At 36.5% G+C, this 18,833-nt stretch overlaps 1 protein-coding gene across 1 annotated transcript in view; it reads left to right on the plus strand.

Moving 5' to 3' along the window:
- The window catches only part of FCHSD2 (FCH and double SH3 domains 2), a 163,254-nt gene that overhangs the window by 111,619 nt on the left and 32,802 nt on the right, over positions 1-18,833 (plus strand). The window contains 2 exon segments of the mRNA XM_054080180.1: positions 11,386-11,508; positions 15,560-15,655. Of these exon segments, the coding sequence (XP_053936155.1) occupies positions 11,386-11,508; positions 15,560-15,655 (219 nt within the window).

Below are 18,833 nucleotides of genomic sequence, written 5' to 3' on the forward strand. Positions count from 1 at the left end.
AATAAATTTTTTAAATTGCTCTTATCAATCACAGTGTTCAGTGTTTTATAATACACCATAGAGATAATGTTTTAATTTAATAGAGATGAAAATTCAATTTAATAAGTAGAAATTTAAAAAGATATGGAGCAGTAAGAAAAAGTTGGATGAAATGAAGATGGCAAATCTGAGTGAGAAGCATCTTTTTTCGAAGTAAAATCTTTGCAAATATTTGTGATTGTGTATACGCAAATAACAGAGTTTTAATAGTTGAATATCATTTCTGCTGTGCTTCCCTCTTCTCAATGGGCATTCATTGAGTTGGATTATAATAGTGTATGCATATGTGATTTCAGCTATGAATGTCTGTTTAAATTCTGTGTATCAACATTCATTTAGCATGGACCCTGCCATCCAGTTGAGTCTAGAAGCCCCATTTAAAATTTAAAAGGGAGTATCAGAGACAACGTTCATTGAATTAGCTTTAGTGAAAGTCTCAATCTATTTATTAGCAAAGACTGGGTATTAAAAATAGCCTTGTATCAAAGAAATCCTAAGGCTGCCAGATTCTCGGGACACTTTTCCCTATGTGATTTTGAACTTTCCTTGTTCTATTCTGATCATAGAGTTTCATTAGAACATCTGAGCACTATTATTGTGAAATAAGTAGTTTTTAAAAAGGTTTGGGCATTATTCATAGTGTGTGCAGCACTGTTGAAATAAGTTTGAAAAGAAGCTTACTTTAATGCAATTATGTTAATCAAATTGTATTATGAGAGTAAAATACATTTACATGTTTCCATTCAGACCGCACTTAATTAAAAGATAGTTTAATACCACTAGATCCCATTTTATTCACTTTTCTATTGATTTTTGTCACCAATCACTGTCATATATCAAATAGTATAGAAGCTTATAAGATACTGTCAGCTTCTGAAGAAAATGATACATCCAATGAACCCATCAATACTTGTTTAGGAATATTGCTTGTAATGTTTTAGTGGTGGGTTTTTTCGTGCCATACTTTACGTTGCAGGTGAGGAGAATCTGTCTAGAATGGAAAAACCTTTCACAATATTTTTAATTACAGACTTCAGACTGAAATTGTCTCTCTCCCACCCACTGATGCTTAGAAGGAGTGCATGCATAAATTGTTAGCATCATTCCCCTGGGAATAAATGAGAATGGACTACTAAAAGTAGTAAAGCATAATTGGCATGTGGAATTCCCGAGTGATATTTGGGAAACACAGATTAATGTTCCATGCTGCAATGCAGCTGCTATACCTTTAGCACCTCTGTGATGTTTTTTCCTTTATTGTTCAAGATAATTTCTTTCTTTGTTCTGTGATTCTGTAATTATTACAGTAATCACAGCACTGTGATTCTGAGCCATTTTCCTTTTAAGAATGTGTTACTCATTTGTGTAGGTTACAGAAATTCCTAAAAATGGTTTAACTTGCATTGGTCCTTAAATTTTAGTGTGACTGGTAGAGTATTTAGTAATCCTTTAGTAGAGTGCCTTTCAGGAACATGGGGTTTTCTATATGAAATATGCTCTGCCCTTTCATACTGTTTAATTAATTGACATTTTAATCTAAAATTTTAAAAACACATTTAAATTTCAGTTGAAAAAGTCTTCATTTTCCTGAAAAGACTCATGTGTTGTGGATTAGGCAATGCAATATTATGTTTATAGGACTGCATCAAACTGAGGTTATGTCCTTTTGGCATGATAAGAATCTGAAATGCTCAGAGATACTAGACCAAAAATTACCCACTGTTAAAATGATAATACAGAGATTAACTCAACTGGACGAAACCTAAAAATATGAACTGCAAAATAGGTGGTTAAAAAAGGGAAGGATGCAGAAGAGTAACTGAAAGCCCATACATACAATTAATATCTGGGGTTTTGTTTGGTTGTTTTTTTACACTTTTAATGTGTTTTATCTGCCAAAGGAGTATCTTTAAATATCAAGAAACATGTCATTTGGTATGAAATGCGTTTTCATGTACACATTTTTGTCAGTTTAATGTGTCTGTTCCTTAGTCTGTACTCTTGTAGAATGCAGAAGATTTTGAGGCTTGTCCAGAAGAGCTAATGTGTCTTCAGTTAAGGATGTTTCATCTGGACTGTAAAGGCTTATATGGAGACTTGCTGATAAATCCACTCCTTTGACACAGTGTGAAGGAAAAATTTCAAGAACTTTCTTGGAGATGGGTCTTAGGTTTGTGTGTGATTAGATCTTGTATGGGCTAAGAATCGTCATAGTTCTAGCCCATTCTCAAGCAAAGTACATTTCTTTAACCTGCCTTCTAAACCACGTGAAATATGTTAAAAGAAAAAAAACAAAAGGGGGGGGCAACAAAATAATTCATTGTAGGGTACATTTCCTGGTGAAGAAAACCAAGAAAGCCAGCTGCAAATGTTAGACGTACCACATACTGCACTGCTGTTAAACAGTCGTTATGATGGTGAGATCAGCATAAGAATCCCTGAATAGCAGAAATCAGTGGCAAGAGGCTGAATGACTAAAGCATACGTTTTTCTGCATGAAGGAAGCCAAATATTATTGGCAGGAACATTACAGAGTACTCTTCAGATACAAAGGTAACATGATGGTGACATTTTGCCACAAAGCTGCCTTTTGAGTGTTGGATTCAAGCCAGGTTCTTTTTTTTCCCCCAAGAACAAGGAAGTACAAAGAAAAGACGATTGCGCCATTGCAATTTATTGAAAACTAGTCGTGTCAGAAAAGGTTCCCCTTGGGATTTATTCCAGTGCTATGAAAAAAAAAAAAAAGCAAAATAGGTCCAAGAAGTCTTTGGGGATGATACTTAAAACCTTTTAGTAAAAGTAGGTGTATTTCTAGGCTATAAAGAATCTCTTTACTTCTTCCAGGGTTTTTTAAGCCTTGTAAGTAGAATTTTTGTTCAAAAAAGATCTGATTTTTCTGTTGTCATGGCAGTCTTAGGTCAGAGTATTCCCACTCATTTAAGTGGATTTATTCTTCAACTTCAAAGTGTTAATTTAATGCTGTCTCAACAGGTAACTCTCTTGGCTGTCTGCCTCATAGGGCAGAGAATTCTAGGGGAGATTTCCTTTGGTGCCTCTGTTCATTGTTAAAATGTGACAACTACAGCCCACCACCATGACACCTCTGGAGGCAAATCTTGAAGCGCTGCTTAATATTATAATGAATTTTGCTTATACTTTTTTTAAAGGAACTTTGTCTCTGGATTGGGGGAGGATGGTGGTCATCTGTTGTGGCCATTCCATGTTTTTCTGTCCTCAGAGTAGACTTCGGTGCACCAGCAATAAAGGTTTTGTCATGAAAAACAATGACATGGCCTAAATTGTAAAGGAACAGAATGATGTGCAGAACAATCATCAAGTGACTAATGAGACCAAACAAAGAACTTGCAAACAACCCCCAAACTACTGACACTAGAAAATACAAAGCTCTGGGGTAAGGGAAAGTGCAAAGTGTGTTTGTGAGCATCCAGCTGAAAGGCAAGCAAACAGAAGTCAGGGCACTTGTTGTCTTCTAGTGTTTATTGTTCCCATGTTTGCCATGATGAAAGGTGCTTCCCTAGGGAAGGGAAAAGATGAGGAAACTAAGATAGATTCTGAAGCGTTTGTTGATTTAAATACTTCATATGTTTGCAGCCTTTTTCATCATATTCTCTTCCTACCTTTTGGTCTGGTGTTTTTTTGGTTTTTTTTAATTTCCACTTACTCCCAGATTTTTTAATATTTCTCTGCTGTTGAATGGTATAGATGTGTCCTTGGAATATCTTCCACTTTCTTGTTCACAGCTGGCTGTTGATGAATGAACTTCTGAACAACATGCAGTCATGCAGGATATTGATTTAAGAAAAAGAAAATAATAAAGAGGAGAAACTAATTAGCTTCACAGCAACAGTACAGTGAGACAGTTATAAAAATTCCCTAATGCTGTTTTCTATGAAACTACAAGAAGGAGCAGAAACCAGAGAGGTGGCAGAGAATCTTTCTGTGGGGACTCTTGAGTTATTGGGATAAAACATTCTTCATTTCAAGGAAATATGAACAGGTTGGTGGCTGGGGAGACAGAAGAGTTTTCGTGTCTGACAGTGGTGGACATTCAAAGAAATGATGCAGGAGTTGAGGACAACTGGGGTGCTCAGGACACTTGGCTGTCCACCTGTACTTTGGGGTTGTTATCTACTGAAATACTTCAGGAGTAGAGCTGAAGATGCTGTGTTACAGAGGAACATGTTTTACATAGGAAATTCTAGTAGAAGTGGAATGTTTTTACTGCAGTATTTAACTTTTACAAAGTGTTGAAGGGACCAGCATGAACAGATGAACAGTATTCTGCACGGCAATGCAGAAATGAGGTAAGGAACAAATGCCTGGGGCATCCTGTTGTTTCTGAGAAAGCTTTTCTCCCCGTTCACATCCCAGGTAGCTGCATGGCAGCAGTTGTCTATTAAAAACCAAGAGTTTCAGTCCCATCCTCTGTTTTACACTTGCCTCTTTGGGAGTGGTCTCAGTCTTCCTAGTTCTGTGCTTGAGTAGCAGCTGCCTGCCCCAAATTAATTAAAGGCTTTCCTTGCTCTGTCCGGATGTATCTTCTTTAGGATAATTGTGTTTCCCTTTTGTGGGACCCACTAAATTCCAGATGTTCACGGGCAGAACTAGCTAGGGTTACTTCACCAAGAGGGAGTTGGACCTAGACCTCACTGTAACGCAGGCTTATCACTAGCGCAGCTCTGGATGTGCAAGTTTATCCTGGAATGCAGATAATTTTATGGCCTTAACTTCGCACTATTGGTTGCAAACTGGGGCTGTACGACTGTGTAAATTGAAATTCTGATTTTACAGTTAAGCAGATTTTACAGATTTTCTCTATGTAGGCTGAGGAAATCCAGCACTAACTTTTTGATCCAGCAAAGAGGGTAGGTTTTTATCGTCAGCTTTTCTTAGCTGTTTTCTTTACTTGCACATATGGTATAGCAGGAAAAAAAAAAAGATTTTCATCAAATGCTGAGCCTGTAAAGGGCAGGCTAGGCAACAGGCTTCCAGTTATTTTTAAGTCGGACTTCAGACTTCAGTGTCGTGATTGGTGCAGACACTGCACTGTTGTTTCTACAGGATTGCAGTGACTGGGAAATGCAGAAGATTGCACTAGTTTTGTGTCAGCCAATACACTCAGTTGCTGCAGGCATGCTGTTCAGGGACACTTCTCTTGCTTTGATCTTGGTTTTGTTGGTAATTTATATCTAGAAGTCGCATTTTGTTGACAAATACTCACAGACCTAATTTTTATATTAGAATGTCTTGATGGAGAAGAGTGGTATTTCAGCCGTGACAAATACTGCAGCGATGGAAGAATTTAAAAAGAAAAAGACTTAGGGAAGCAGGCTGCTTTTTGGTATCAGGAGAAGTTGGTGCCTAGAATAAATTACTACCAGAAGTGAGCTTTTTTTAAGGGAAAATTTCTATAGAATGTAAGTGTTAAGTGAAAAGGATGGGTTTTCCTCACCTTTCTTTCTCTCCCAGTGTCCTTGGGAAATGTTACAGATCACTGATCCAAATACTGCTGAGTTCAGCAAAGCCAGCTGATTCAAGTTGTTGACTTTATTACTTCTGAGTTTTAGATGAGTTTTTAAAATACTCTGTCCTTTGCTGTCAAATAACCTGAAATCCATTGCCCCACTTGGGTTAAAATAGGTATTAACTACTTTTGTTCTTAATCTCTCAGAGACCCTGAAGGATGCTGAAGCTAATGTCTTAATAGTAGTAATTCCTGTTAACAATTTAGCTAGTATTGTATGTATCCCAACCTTTCCTTGATATTCTTTTTTATATTCTGAGGTATTTGCATATAAAAATTAAAATATTTAGAGTCTCATTTACCAAAATAATTTAACTCAAAATCCTAGACTGTACTGTCCATGAGATCACTAATTATTTAATGGATTATTGGCCTAAGTTTTAAACACTCAAGAATCTTCACTTGGCATGAATGTTCTGTATCTTCTGTTGTGTGGGGAGTTTAAAGTTAAGTCATAAAAAATTGAGAGTAATATTACAGAAAATACAAGATGAAAAATACAGTCCCTGTTCTTAATGGCTTGCAGTTTGTTTTAAAAAAAACCAACAAAACAGATGAAGGATACAGAGCTTCTTATATAATAGAAAACAGTGTGGTTTTTATTTAGTTATAATTTTTAATAATGTACCTAAAATAGAGAACAGTCTCCCTTTTTATTTGAAGGGTTTGCTTTGGTTACTGAACAGGAAAATATGTCACATTACCATGATGCAATACCATTGACTTCATAGAAAAGTTATCACTCACAAACACAATGATTTTTGTTCAGTTAATTTAATACGTTCCCTTATCTTTTTATTTTCAGACTGTAGTCCGGGTGGGGCACGGTCTCTAATTTTGCTGTGTTACCTCCACCCATGTAAGGAAATTCTTTGCCTTCAACATCAGCTATATTGTTTCCGTCAAAGTGGTGGCAGCTTATGAAGCATTTCTCAAGGTTTTCAGTGGTGGTTATAGGCAAAATTAGCACAGGTAAACTACTGAGATACGTTAACTCACAAAAGTTTGGATGTTTAGAAATGAAAATTTCATTTGCTCCACAATCCAGTCTTGCAGAAAGAGTCGGGTGCCAGTGAGGGTTACAGAATTCAAATATGTATAAAAACATAAATGTCTATGTTTGAAAATATAAAGTCATTTCTAGGTGGTGACGATACAGGTGAGACTACTGTAAGTTAGTCAGTGAAAATCCATGTGGCTTTACAAGTGTGGTTTTAGTTGTGTTTTTTCAAACTTAGTATTGTAAGGTCCAGGGTTTGGTGCCTGGTGGATTCACATTGCTAAATGAGAGGTTTAATTTGAACACATGAGTTTAAATGGTATAAAAATACTAAGTAAAGGCTTTGGCTTGGCTTAGCAGTTTCCATGCCAGGCAAACATTAATTGAATAACAGGAATATTTCAGAAATAAATGAGATAAAATGGAAGACCTGCCTTGGTACCTTTGCAGGACACTGGTCTGCAGTATGCATGGGTCAGATAGTTTCCATTTTTTTCTTTGGGAATTGAGAAGGAATGAGTCTTTTAAAATAAAAAATGTGTAGTAGTTTAGGTTGTTCTCAGTCTTGTCCAAGCAATTGGAATGGTAATTTTTAAATGGAGTATAGCTGAGACCTGCAAATGTTCTAGTGAAGAGACCTCAAAGTAAGTTACATGAATAAACATGATAGGTTCAAGCACGATGTCTTTTCTACATAGTGCATTATCATCTTAGATTAAGAACAACATCCCAAAGGCAACCAAATATACTAACATTATCTTCGCTTTTCAGGAAAACTTTATGTAATCTAGAATGATTAAAACCAACACATATGGGTTAGAATAGAAGTTGCTTCCTAAAATGTTTAATATAGTCTCTTGAATTATAAGAGGAACACCTCCTTAAAATAATGATCTAAATCGAGACTGATGTTTTGTTCCTAGGAAAACTACGTTTTGTTATACTTAGAACTTTATGTTGAAATGAGAAAAATGTTCTCACCTCTCTCATGTCATTTTATGATTGAATTAACATACGGGATTTCTTACAAAAATAGACTTTAATTTGGTTGCATATCCATTGCTTTTGTTAACAGTTTTGATTTTTGTCAGTCCTTATTTCAACCATTATCTGCTAAAGCTTGGACTCGAGTGAGGAAGCAGTCTTTTTACCTTTAGTATGAGGATGTCACTGTAAAGAAATTATTTCTTAAAAACCATTGACTTTTTTCTATCCTTGGAAATGATAATGCTGTGGTACTTAACTTCATATTATCTTAGTTCTTTTGCCAGATTTGTTTGAAAAAAAAAATCTTCATTTCCTTTTGTGGTTGAGAAAAGACAGGTTTCTCAGTCTGATTGTAATACAGTAAGTCATTTAGTAATCTTTTGAGATTCAGAAAGAGAACAAAAGCCATTGTAGTGAAATAATGTCTGTTGGGTTTTTTTTTTCTTCCCGTTTTCCTCTTCAAGTTGTGTGATCAGGAATTTTGAAAAGACTTTTTATTTCAAACCTAAATTGTGATGTTCAGTGGTTTGGGTCAGAGTGCTTGTAAGTAAATGAGATTCAAATTAGGTATTATAAAATCCCATGCGTATGTTAATTTATATTGTATAGTTCAGCAAATGAAATCTTTTTTTTTTAATATTAACATATCCAGAATGATACAATAATTACCATTTTATAGAATGAATAGATACGTTGTCATTGAAAGCCATTTGTAACCAACCAGCTCTCTAATCCTGTAACTGAAGGGACTGTCACTTTTCCTGTGCAACAATGAGGTTTTTAGCACATGTTGGGGTTGCATGCTTAGCCCTGGGTTTACTTGGCTGAAAAATGTGCCTGTTTTGTACTGCACTGACTTTAATAACTTCAATTCTGGCAACTCTCATCGGTATTTAAGAACTTCATCTTCATCAGACTGCTTTTAATTAATGAAAGGCGAAAGGTGGTAATGCAGTTTTCACGTGCTGACAGATTTGTATGCTTCCTAATGTTTTGCCATGCTTTTCCTTGATGTTCTTTCTTATATATATATATTATATATCTCTGTATCACAAAGAGGGGTGTATTCTGACATCTCAGGACAAAACTTCAGAGCTGCGGTCATTGCAAGAGGAGTGAGGAAACAACAAAGTTAGTATTTGTATATATTTTTATATTCCTAGAACTGCAGAACTGCAACTGTAGATTAATTAATTCCTGATGCTTGGTAGATAATTGCAGAGAATAAACAAGTGTTGAGATGGGCTTCACCTCACCCAGCTTTACATGACCACCATGTAGACATGTATATCTAAGCTAATTGCGTGGGCGCTATTTGCAGTCAGTGAAGAGGAATAGGCACTTAGCATGCGGCGTTTCGTCTGACCTATTTTAGCCATCTATCTTAGAGGGAGATGAATTACACCACAGAAGTACCAGCTTCTCTCCATTGACTCTAAAAAGGACCTCGAGTGACAAACTCCAACATAGATGTCTGCACTGTAGAAGTCTTAAGTTAAATGACACCAATCCCTCCTGCTGGGCTTAACATAAAAAGAACATATGGGCTTGATATGAAGGGGGGGAGCGGGCTCTGAAATACTCGTTTATAGCAGACTGGAATAAAAAAAATCACAGCTGCTTTGCATACTGAGCATTTATAATTGCTTTGCCAAGTTTAAACTATTTATTTACAATTATTAGCAGAGTTGCACTCCAGCCTCGTGTTTGATCTTAAAAGCATTTTAGGAACACAGGCTTGATCATAAAAGGCTGCAAGTTCTGGTTTTGGGGTGTTTCAGGATTTTCATAGTCGTGCAGCATTTGTCCCAAGAGCACGACCAGTCTTGGCGATTTTATACATCATTTGTATTCTCTGAAAGCACAAGACAGACCTGCTATGGGGACTGTGTGTATTTGATGTGAAAATAAATGCCCTTGAAATGGGATGCTAACTTTCGCACTCGTGTAACTATGATACTGAGGGCTTATCCGTTTAGCATTATAAAAGCTCACAAAGTGTTAAAATTCTCATGCTAACCTGGGACTATGCCTTATCAACTAAACGGGCGTTGCAAGATGAATTAATGTAAAGCTGTGCCTGTACCAAGAGAGACAAGAACTGAAGCTGCATATGTGTTATCACTGTAAGTTCTTATGGAATTGCAGTTGGGATTTCCTGACACCTCTGTCAGACGAACATCCCAGCCATAAGCTGACATTACGTAACTATTTTAAGAAGAATTCTTTTTAAAATGATGCTTAACAGCACATTTGGTAGAGCTGACGTCACTTGTAAGAGCCTGGAGAAGTTAACTTATAGCTCTTCCCAAGCCATATGGTTCATCTTCCTTCGCTTAACAGAGCCTTCCCGTGGCTGGGGGCCTCACGTAGCTGCCCTGGCTACTGACCCCTCGAGAGCAGCCTTTGATACGGGTAGCTGGCAGCACGGCTGAGCGAGCTGGCTTCATTGTGAGGGCTGGAAAGGAATTCCCATGCTTGCTGCTGGTTTGGCATGGCGTCCTGTCTGTTTGTTTTCCGACGGCTGTAGTTTTGCACAAGCAAGTTTGCGGCAGGCTTAATGTCTAAGGTTGAAGGAGAAACTCAACTAGTGTTAGGAAGTATTTTACACTTGGTAGGTGGAGGATGGAAAAAGGTGGAATATGAAATGGATTTTGGAAATAAAATTTTGGCTACGAGAATTCCAGTCACACAATTTTATTCTTTTCCTCAAAGCATCCTTCACTGAGGATGTCTGTCTGTTAAGTTTTAACTTCATCTGGTGGTTGCTGTAGCTCTGTGTGGATCATGGGTAAGACTTCTTTTGTGGAAGGGAAGTCTTTTCTGCTCATCGTGAATGATTTGTGTCTGCTTTACATGTGTCTGTTAGCCTTGCTTTAAATGTCGGGCTTGATTTTGCTGGGGCAGAAACTATTTCTTAAGGCTTAAACAATTTCACGTTTTTTCCTCTGCCTGACTTTCCAAAGTGATTTAAAAAATGAAATGCAATTTTATATGGAAATGCACTCTTGCATCAGTTGAGATCTGACAAAACACTGTTTCAATGAATGTACTAGTGCAATAATTATCTGCAAGATTTGAGTTGTACTATTTAAATGAATATTTGTGAAATGCAAATGAATTTGTCTGTCACTGGCAAAGTTATACATGTTTAATACAGAACTTGCATTAAACCTACATGTAGCCTAAGCCATGCAGTGTAATTTTATGACTCTGGTTACAGTAGGGCTTTTGAGTTCAAACTTTGGTGTCATACGTACATTTTTGTTATCTATTTGGTGTTCCTGTGCATGGAAGGGATGTAGTCTGCATACGTAAAATGCAGGTATTGATTAGCACTTCTAGTAAGCAAATAGCTCATATGTGAAGCCTACAGATGGTGAGTGCCTCAGGGCACAGTACAGTGACTCGAGGAGTGCTCTGGCTGGTAGAAGCCCCATACCCTTGCAGTTACTAGGTCCCTTTCTTGACATAAACAGCATCTCCCTGAGTGTATTCACTTATCTAAACCTGACCTCACTGTTCTTCTTTGGCCATATTACACAGCTGGAAGGAAATCATTTAATATAAGGCGGTCCTGTTATGGTGCTCTGTGGTGCCATCTAATGGAAATAAAGCACTGTCATTCTTCCTTGTCAGAAATGAAAGATGTCCACCTGTCACTTGGTTTAACCTAATAATTATAGGTGAATCTGTGTTAAAAAAAAACCACCTATGTGACCATTTTACAGATCTAATAATAAATGCTGAAAAATCTTATACAAAATTATATATTGCGTTTCTTAATTTTCTTTTAATTCTTTCCCCCATACAGGCTCTTGATGGAAATGTATATGATCACCTTAAGGATTATTTAATGGCATTCAGCAGGACTGAACTAGAGGCATGCCAAGCTGTACAAAACACATTTCAGTTTTTACTGGAGACCTCCAGCAGGGTAAGTTTTAACTGAATGTTCCTTTGTAATTGAATACTTGGAGTATATATAAGTTCCCAGGCTTAAAATTTGCTTCCAAAATAGTGACAAAACTGAAGGGTTATTATTTTTGGTTACTTCTGAGTGATATTAAGTTAAAAGATACTAGACAGTTTTCTTGGTGAGAATTTTTCCTGTTGCCACCCAGACTGCATTCTCATGAGTGCATTTGCACAGTACAAAATCTTTAGGGAACAGCGATCAAGAGATGTTCGGTCATACTTGCTCTGCATGTTTGGAAAGAGAAATTGCAGCTGAGAGTTTTGCACTGTGTAATCTGGAACCGCATTAGTCATCCATCACAGTAAAGCCCTGTGAAATTGTTTGGATAATTTCTTAATAATTGACTGTCAACTTAAAAACCAAAATATTACGACGTTTTCTCCTTTGAGCTAAGAATGGGAAATACAGAAAACAGATTAGAGTCTTGTCATTGATGTGGTTTGTTTACTTTGTCGAGCAGCCAGAATGAGAAATACGTGATCGCTTCCAAGATAATTTTGATATTTAAATAGTTCATCTGCCGCACTAAAAAAAAAAAAAAAATACCATTGAGCTCAAATGAACTGTGTTGGTACAGTCATAATATTCCTTTATATGTATACCTTAACCACCTGCATGAGAACAGAGCTCATTTATGCATGGACTTATGTAGAAACAATATATTTAACACGTTTCTTATTCACCTGCAGGCATGTGAACTCACACCTTATTAGATCTAAAGTGAGTGGATTAAAAATTGACTTCACGCTAGTTTGTCTTTGAATTTACTTGGCAGCCGCTGTAAAGATAATGAAAATACTGTTTTAGTTCTGTTGGAGAAGGACTTTCAGTAATTTACCTTGGTCTGTATTATTCAGGTCTGCTTAAAATATATTCCCTTAAAACAGTGGGTTTGAATTTTTTAACTAAATATGTAATGTCTACATATTCATAATTAATTTCTCGATATTGTATTAAGTCCTCTGATTTCAGAATACCTGGAGTGCTGCCTGGCTGGAATTTCCATCTAACTCAACTGTCATTTCTAAACAGCTAATTTGCATAGGAATACCTTTGTTGAATCCGTGTGTGTGCTGAGCTTGTGATAGCTTGTGTTAGCAAGCTTCTGTGCAGCCAGCAGACTGCAGGTCTAGCTTAGTTTATACAGTAACAGTGTCATGCTGTATGCTTGAGGAAAATAGTTCTGTTTCTGCTTTACTAATTTAGTACAATGCCTGGAGAAGGAACAAAAATGTAAATACAGCTGTCAGGTCTGAACAGGATTTTTACAACTGGTTTGTATCTCGTCGGTACCAATTTTCTTCTCTCCTTGCAGTTCAAGAATGCAGAGAAGGAAAGTTTGTATTACATCACTACTGAACGTGTGTCTTGCTCTGAAATACTGAATTTATGAATCGGTAGCATATTCCAGGGATGTAGGCTTTGGTCATCCTTTCTTTTGAACTTGTAGCATTTCCTGTAGGTCCGCGTTGTGAGAATTGATCACCTGAAAAAGGAGAGGTGAACCCAGAGCAGAAACTGCATCAAAAGCTATGCATGTGTTTCAAAAGTAGCTTAAGTGTTAAGCTTACAAAAAAACTTGTTAGTAATTTAGTAATGTGGAATAAAAACCAGCCTGCCATCAAAGCAAATTTTTTATTTATTGGAAGTTTTAATATTTCACCTGTTCTTTGTTAGTTTTAAGTGCAAGATGACAAGGTTGCCAAGCTGCTTTTAGAAAAGACCCTTTAGCTTATTGGTAGCAATGCTTTAGGTTTGTTCGGTCTGCACCACATCTGTCTTAACAGACTGGAATTAAGTGGTATTTGCTTTAGAACAGGATGGGTTGCTTCCCAGAAGTGCCTGCTTGCCTCTTGAATGTCAGAGAGACAGAGGTGGCCGCTGCGGGTGGGCAGGGCTGTGCTGTAGTCAGCCGGTAAGGAGTGTGTCAGTCACATAATGCTAATACAGATTAAGGGAAACATCTCCAAACAAGTTTTCTGTATGAAATTAAGGTTTTTCACAGTTTACTGGAGCATTGTTTGTTGCAGTTTTGGAAGTTCCATTACTCCTAGGTTGGGGTTGTCATTCCTCTGGCACATCCCTCTGACACCGAGTGCAATTTAACTTCCTTTTCACTTGAACAGTCCTATTCAAGACTCGTACTTCTGCATTACTCTTTGGAAAATAAAATTATTTTCTTTGGAACATTTTCTGAAATTCCATTTGCTGTTTTGAATAACATTTCTGTGAGGTTTCTGGTGAGAATCTTCACCAGTCTAGGGCAAATAATTTCATTTAGTCACATCTCTGACTGTGCCTTCTTTCTGCATATTGTGTATATTTAACATTTGATTTTGAGTCTATTTTAACATGTCAGTTGATGTTGACTTCATAAAGACTGTGTGAGAACACTGACTAAATTTCTGAATAACAGGAAGTCCATTTGGAAAAGTTTCTGCTTAATCCTGAGAATACTGTGTTTCTTTGGAGTCTTTATTTTCTTTTTAACAATTGTCAACTACATCATGCAGAATGCTCCGGAATATAAATTTGCTGGACTTGTACACTCTCTCAAGTCTCACGTTATGATAATAGTTTCTCTCTTGTTAATAAATATTGTTGCTTTGAGGGAAAATCTCTTCAAGTGCTGTTGTAAAGATGGGTTTTCTTCTTTGTAGAACTGAGTTGCTTTTGAGGTAGAGGTCTACAGTGAAAGCTTATTGCATTAAAATAACTGTTTAGATTTTCATGTCCTCAGTAACTGCACTTTGGGAATTTTTCTAGTTGAATTTGGTTTAAAATAGTTACATCTCTTAGACAAGGTGCAGATTTGTGCTGCCATCAGTGTTCACATATAGCTCAAGGGCTTTGTGCAGGCTGGAGCTTTTTGACACAAATGATCTCAATGCCACGGTCAGTGCTGAGCATCATCTGAAGCTGCAGATGATTCCTCCTTTACTGCTTTCTGAATTTCTGTTTATGGGAATTCCTAACACAGACTCCCTGTATGCCTTCTCTGTATGTTTTCTATGCATTTGAATGTGGTTATGTTCAGCTGCTCAAATTGGTGCAGTAATTATGTACTTTACTGTTTTAAATGAGTGCATTATTGGCCCTGAGCAACTATTTACTTTCTTCAACTGAAGATTAATTTTTTTTACAGTTCAGTGTTTCATTAATACAAGTATCAATATTTTGATGCATTAGAGAGCATGTTGTATTTACCATTATGCATACAGTGTAATCAGAATTCTTGATCTTATACAATACTCCTGCTATTTCTGGATAAATACCAGCTTTATTATATACTTCTGTACATTTAAACTGTGAGTTTAGTAATAGATTTTTATAATTTCATGCTGCTATTTGCGCATTTTCATCAATTGAAGCTGTGAATACTGAGTTCTTCAACCAGTGATACTCTTTTTTCATACTGCAATCACTGAGTTTTTCTTTGTACATCTGTGTAAATTGTGATTTAAGATATTTGTTTAGGGATATGTGTCACACTATCATTAAATAAATTTAGTAGCTGAAGTAGTTTTGGTTCAGCAAAATGCAAGTTATGAGGGTTTTCTCTGAAAGCAATTTAATATAAAGAGATGATTTTGCAACTGATTTTGTATGCATTATTCCAAATAGTCTTTTCAGCTTCTGCTACTAATAATTTGTGTTAAAAATAAGACATTTCAGATTAAGAAAGAATAGTGCATAAGAAATTATCCACAGAGGAGAGAAAAATATTTATGGTAGTGACACCAGATGCTGTATACTCGGTAGTTGGCTTTTTCCGCCATTTTATTTATAGGTTAGTGGCAGATATATCTCAGGTCTTTGTCATCCAGTGTGTGTCCTGCCAGTTACTGCTGAATAACTATAGGTAATGCTGTCCAGAATCAGGTCCTGTGTTTCCTTTTGTTGCATTCAAAGTTCTGCTACAGATTTGATCTCTTTTTGAAACACTGCACTATGCATTTTTTTAAGTTCACAAAGTAATGACTTTAAATGGTGTTTGTTGTTTTCTCAGGTGGTGCGGGATTACAATCTACAGCTGTTTTTACAGGAGAACTCTGTGTTTCACAAACCACAGCCTTTCCAGTTCCAACCAAGTGACAGTGACACTGTAAGAACCCTGTGGAATTCCTTGATTTATTTGTTCTTGCTCTGTTTTTAAGAATGTTTTTATAAATGGGTAAGAGAAAAGTGCTCACTGGTATCCCACTCAGGTTTAACCTAATGCTGTATTTTTGGAAAAGAAATGGAAAGTGGCCTGGTTCCACCAGCTCTGCTTGCAGTAGGTGGGTAATCATAACAAAAGCATCACACAGGCTCAATGTCATCCGCAGAAGAGCCGAATCTTCTTTTATTTGCAGATTGTGCCTAGTAGTCCTGCTTTTTCTGCTTTCAGCACAATTCTTACTACATTTTGTGAGCTTTGTATCATGCTGCTGAGGTTCTTATAACATTCGCTAATACTGGGTTGCCACGTGTGCGATGCTATGCCACATAAAGCGTTCATATGCCTCTACATGACTCAAAGAATACCTATAAATACATATAAGAAGTTACTGATTTAGAAGGAATAATGTTAAAACATTGTATTCCAAAATAATCTTGGAAAATGTTATTTTGGTGTATATGTTGCTTCCGGAGCAGTCATTAATGACATTAAAATTGAGTAAATTATGGGATGTAAAGACATTTTTAAACAGCACTTTAGTAACAGTGGATTGTTGATGTCCCACTGACATTAATAATGTTATTTTAAGAAATAACAGTTTTAAATTAAGTCTGTATCTTTGTAGAGCTTCTTATTACTTGAATTCATTAGTAAACTGACTTGAACAGGAATGTCTGGAGCTGCGGTTCAGGTAATTTACTTCAAGCACCCTGTTAATAGATACATAAGAGTGATTTTTCCAGATAAACTAACATCCCTGCTGGTATTCTATGATTCTGTGGTAACGCAGTTTCCTTTGTCTTTTCATTTTTAACAAACTGTGATGTTGATTTTTCTTCAAGCTCCTTTGTATATAGTCAGTTATTTCTGTAAAGTTTTAGGTTGTTCTTAATACGGTGAGCAGAGTCTTTCTAACTGTCTTTGCCCTGCTTTTCTAACCTTTGCTGCTGTGTGTTTTCACCCTTGTGCAATCTCTGCATCTAGAGTTTTAATGCAGTTCAGCTGGTGGATATCGAGCCCTCACCTGTCAGTGCTATGAGAATGACTATAGCAGAGGTATATGGTAGTATTTACGATCAGCCTTTGGCATTTATCTTGTTATTCATATGCATGTGGCTTGGGATGCTGAATTTACACACATGTAGAGGTGGCAACAGAATGCATAATATAAATATATCTATATAAAACGGAGGAAAAAAAGTTTTTTCCACAATGAGACTCAAGTTAAAGAAGGAAGAAGCAATTTAACTATGTTATTTGTGAGGATCAGCTTCACACTTATCTTTAGCACTTGTACACATTTGTAATTGATATTCTAATCTTTTAGGGGCATGAATTAAAATTTCACAGCTCAAGATAGTGATGTGTATAATTGATTACTTCTCTAATGTGAATGGGGAAGCTTGTCTAACAACTGGAGGCTATTAGTATGCACCGATGAAATGCAGTCCCATTACTAATTTAATTTTGTTCTTTTTCCAGAAGGCTATCCCCATGTAAAATAGAACTGTAATTCACTCTTATTAAACTCTTCAACATTAAAAATTACATGATTCTTTGACATGGCTCTTGTGTGGTCTGACAGTGTACACGTGCGCTGCTTGTACTGCTTAGTGTCAAGAGCTTTTTAGGAGGCGGTGAATGGGTCGTTCATGTCTGAAGCTGTCTCAATACCTCAGATGTAGTGACTTCTTTACTTGGCTAACACACTTAGACTGTAGAGCAATGGCATTTCTTCTTTGCACTGCATCTTTTTAGCTTCTAGCTGCTTACGCTTTACCATTTTCCCCAGGAGTAAATAAATGATTCAGGCTTGGTTATGGTCTATAGATTTATGCTCAGCTAACAGGATCCTACCTGGGCAATTGCAGGTTACGCGTTAACCATTTTTAATCAATAAGTAAAAGAGAAAGAGAGCTTCTGCTCAGGCTTTTGAGTTTGTCAGAAATGGTATGTTTTCCAATTAGGTGAACAACATTTAAGTGAAGAACAATTATCAAGCATTCTTTTGCCATGTATTCATGTTGTGGATGATCTGCACAGTTTATCAGTTGGCTTTTAGGTTTTTTGGGTTATGCATGATAGTTTTCACACTGAAGACTGACACTGAAAGAAATGCAAGTAGTGATTAATGCATCTAATCAAATGTTTAATATTAAGCTTTTACAAGAACAAATTACAGCCTCTCTTCAACTACCTGGTACATTGTGATGGGGCCAAAGTTTAGAGCATTTAGATATTAGTGGAAACTGAATATTTGGGGTTGAATAACATTTTAAACAACATCTATGTAGAACTCTGGTATAGAAGCAGCTCCAAATGCTGTTGTAAATTCTTATTTAACATGGTCCATCTCAAAATTTTCTTTTATGAGGGGAGAGCTGTTGCCAGAGTAATGCAGAATGGATTGCCATGCAATCCTTGAGTCAAATACAAAGCCCACAACTTAATTTATTTTCAAAATACTATCAACGCACACAGTCAGACCCTCCAAAAGAGATTATTCATAGAAAAGGTAGGTATGAAATGTTTTTCCATCATATCAGCAAGTCCAGAATTTTTGTTTCCCCACCATCTCCTTAGAAATCTAGATTCTTGCTTGTCTCCAAGGAGAAACCCACTACAAAATATTTTGCAGATTTTTTCCATTATCTAAAAAACCTGCCTGCATTCATCGTACGGAAGTATTCAGATTGTTGCAATGTCTCAGATAATTTCGTCATAAATTAAGTTTTAAAAGTTTAATTTATTTTTTTAAAAAAAAAAAAAAAACCCAGTGATTTGTTTTTAAAATACTCAATAAAAAATCATTGATAAATTCCCAACCGGCTTTAATCCTTTCAACAAATGAATGGTCAAAATGGATTGGGCCTTTTCACGCAAGGTGGAAAAAAAAAAAAAAAAAGATATTTTGAATTACCTTTAGCCTTGCAAGAAAAAACAGTCAGCACATGCTGACCTTTGATGGAAGCTGCTGCTGTGTTCAGTGTAGTGACAGTTTAATCATCAAACATCCTCCCATGAGGCAAGTGATATTTATTAAGTCTGCAGAAATCTCTTGTGTTGAAAACATACTGTCTGCATGCTTCACAGATAAGCCCTAGCTTATAAGAACAGGGCA

Source organism: Cuculus canorus, chromosome 1 (genome assembly GCF_017976375.1).
Source record: "Cuculus canorus isolate bCucCan1 chromosome 1, bCucCan1.pri, whole genome shotgun sequence".
NCBI lineage: Eukaryota > Metazoa > Chordata > Aves > Cuculiformes > Cuculidae > Cuculus > Cuculus canorus.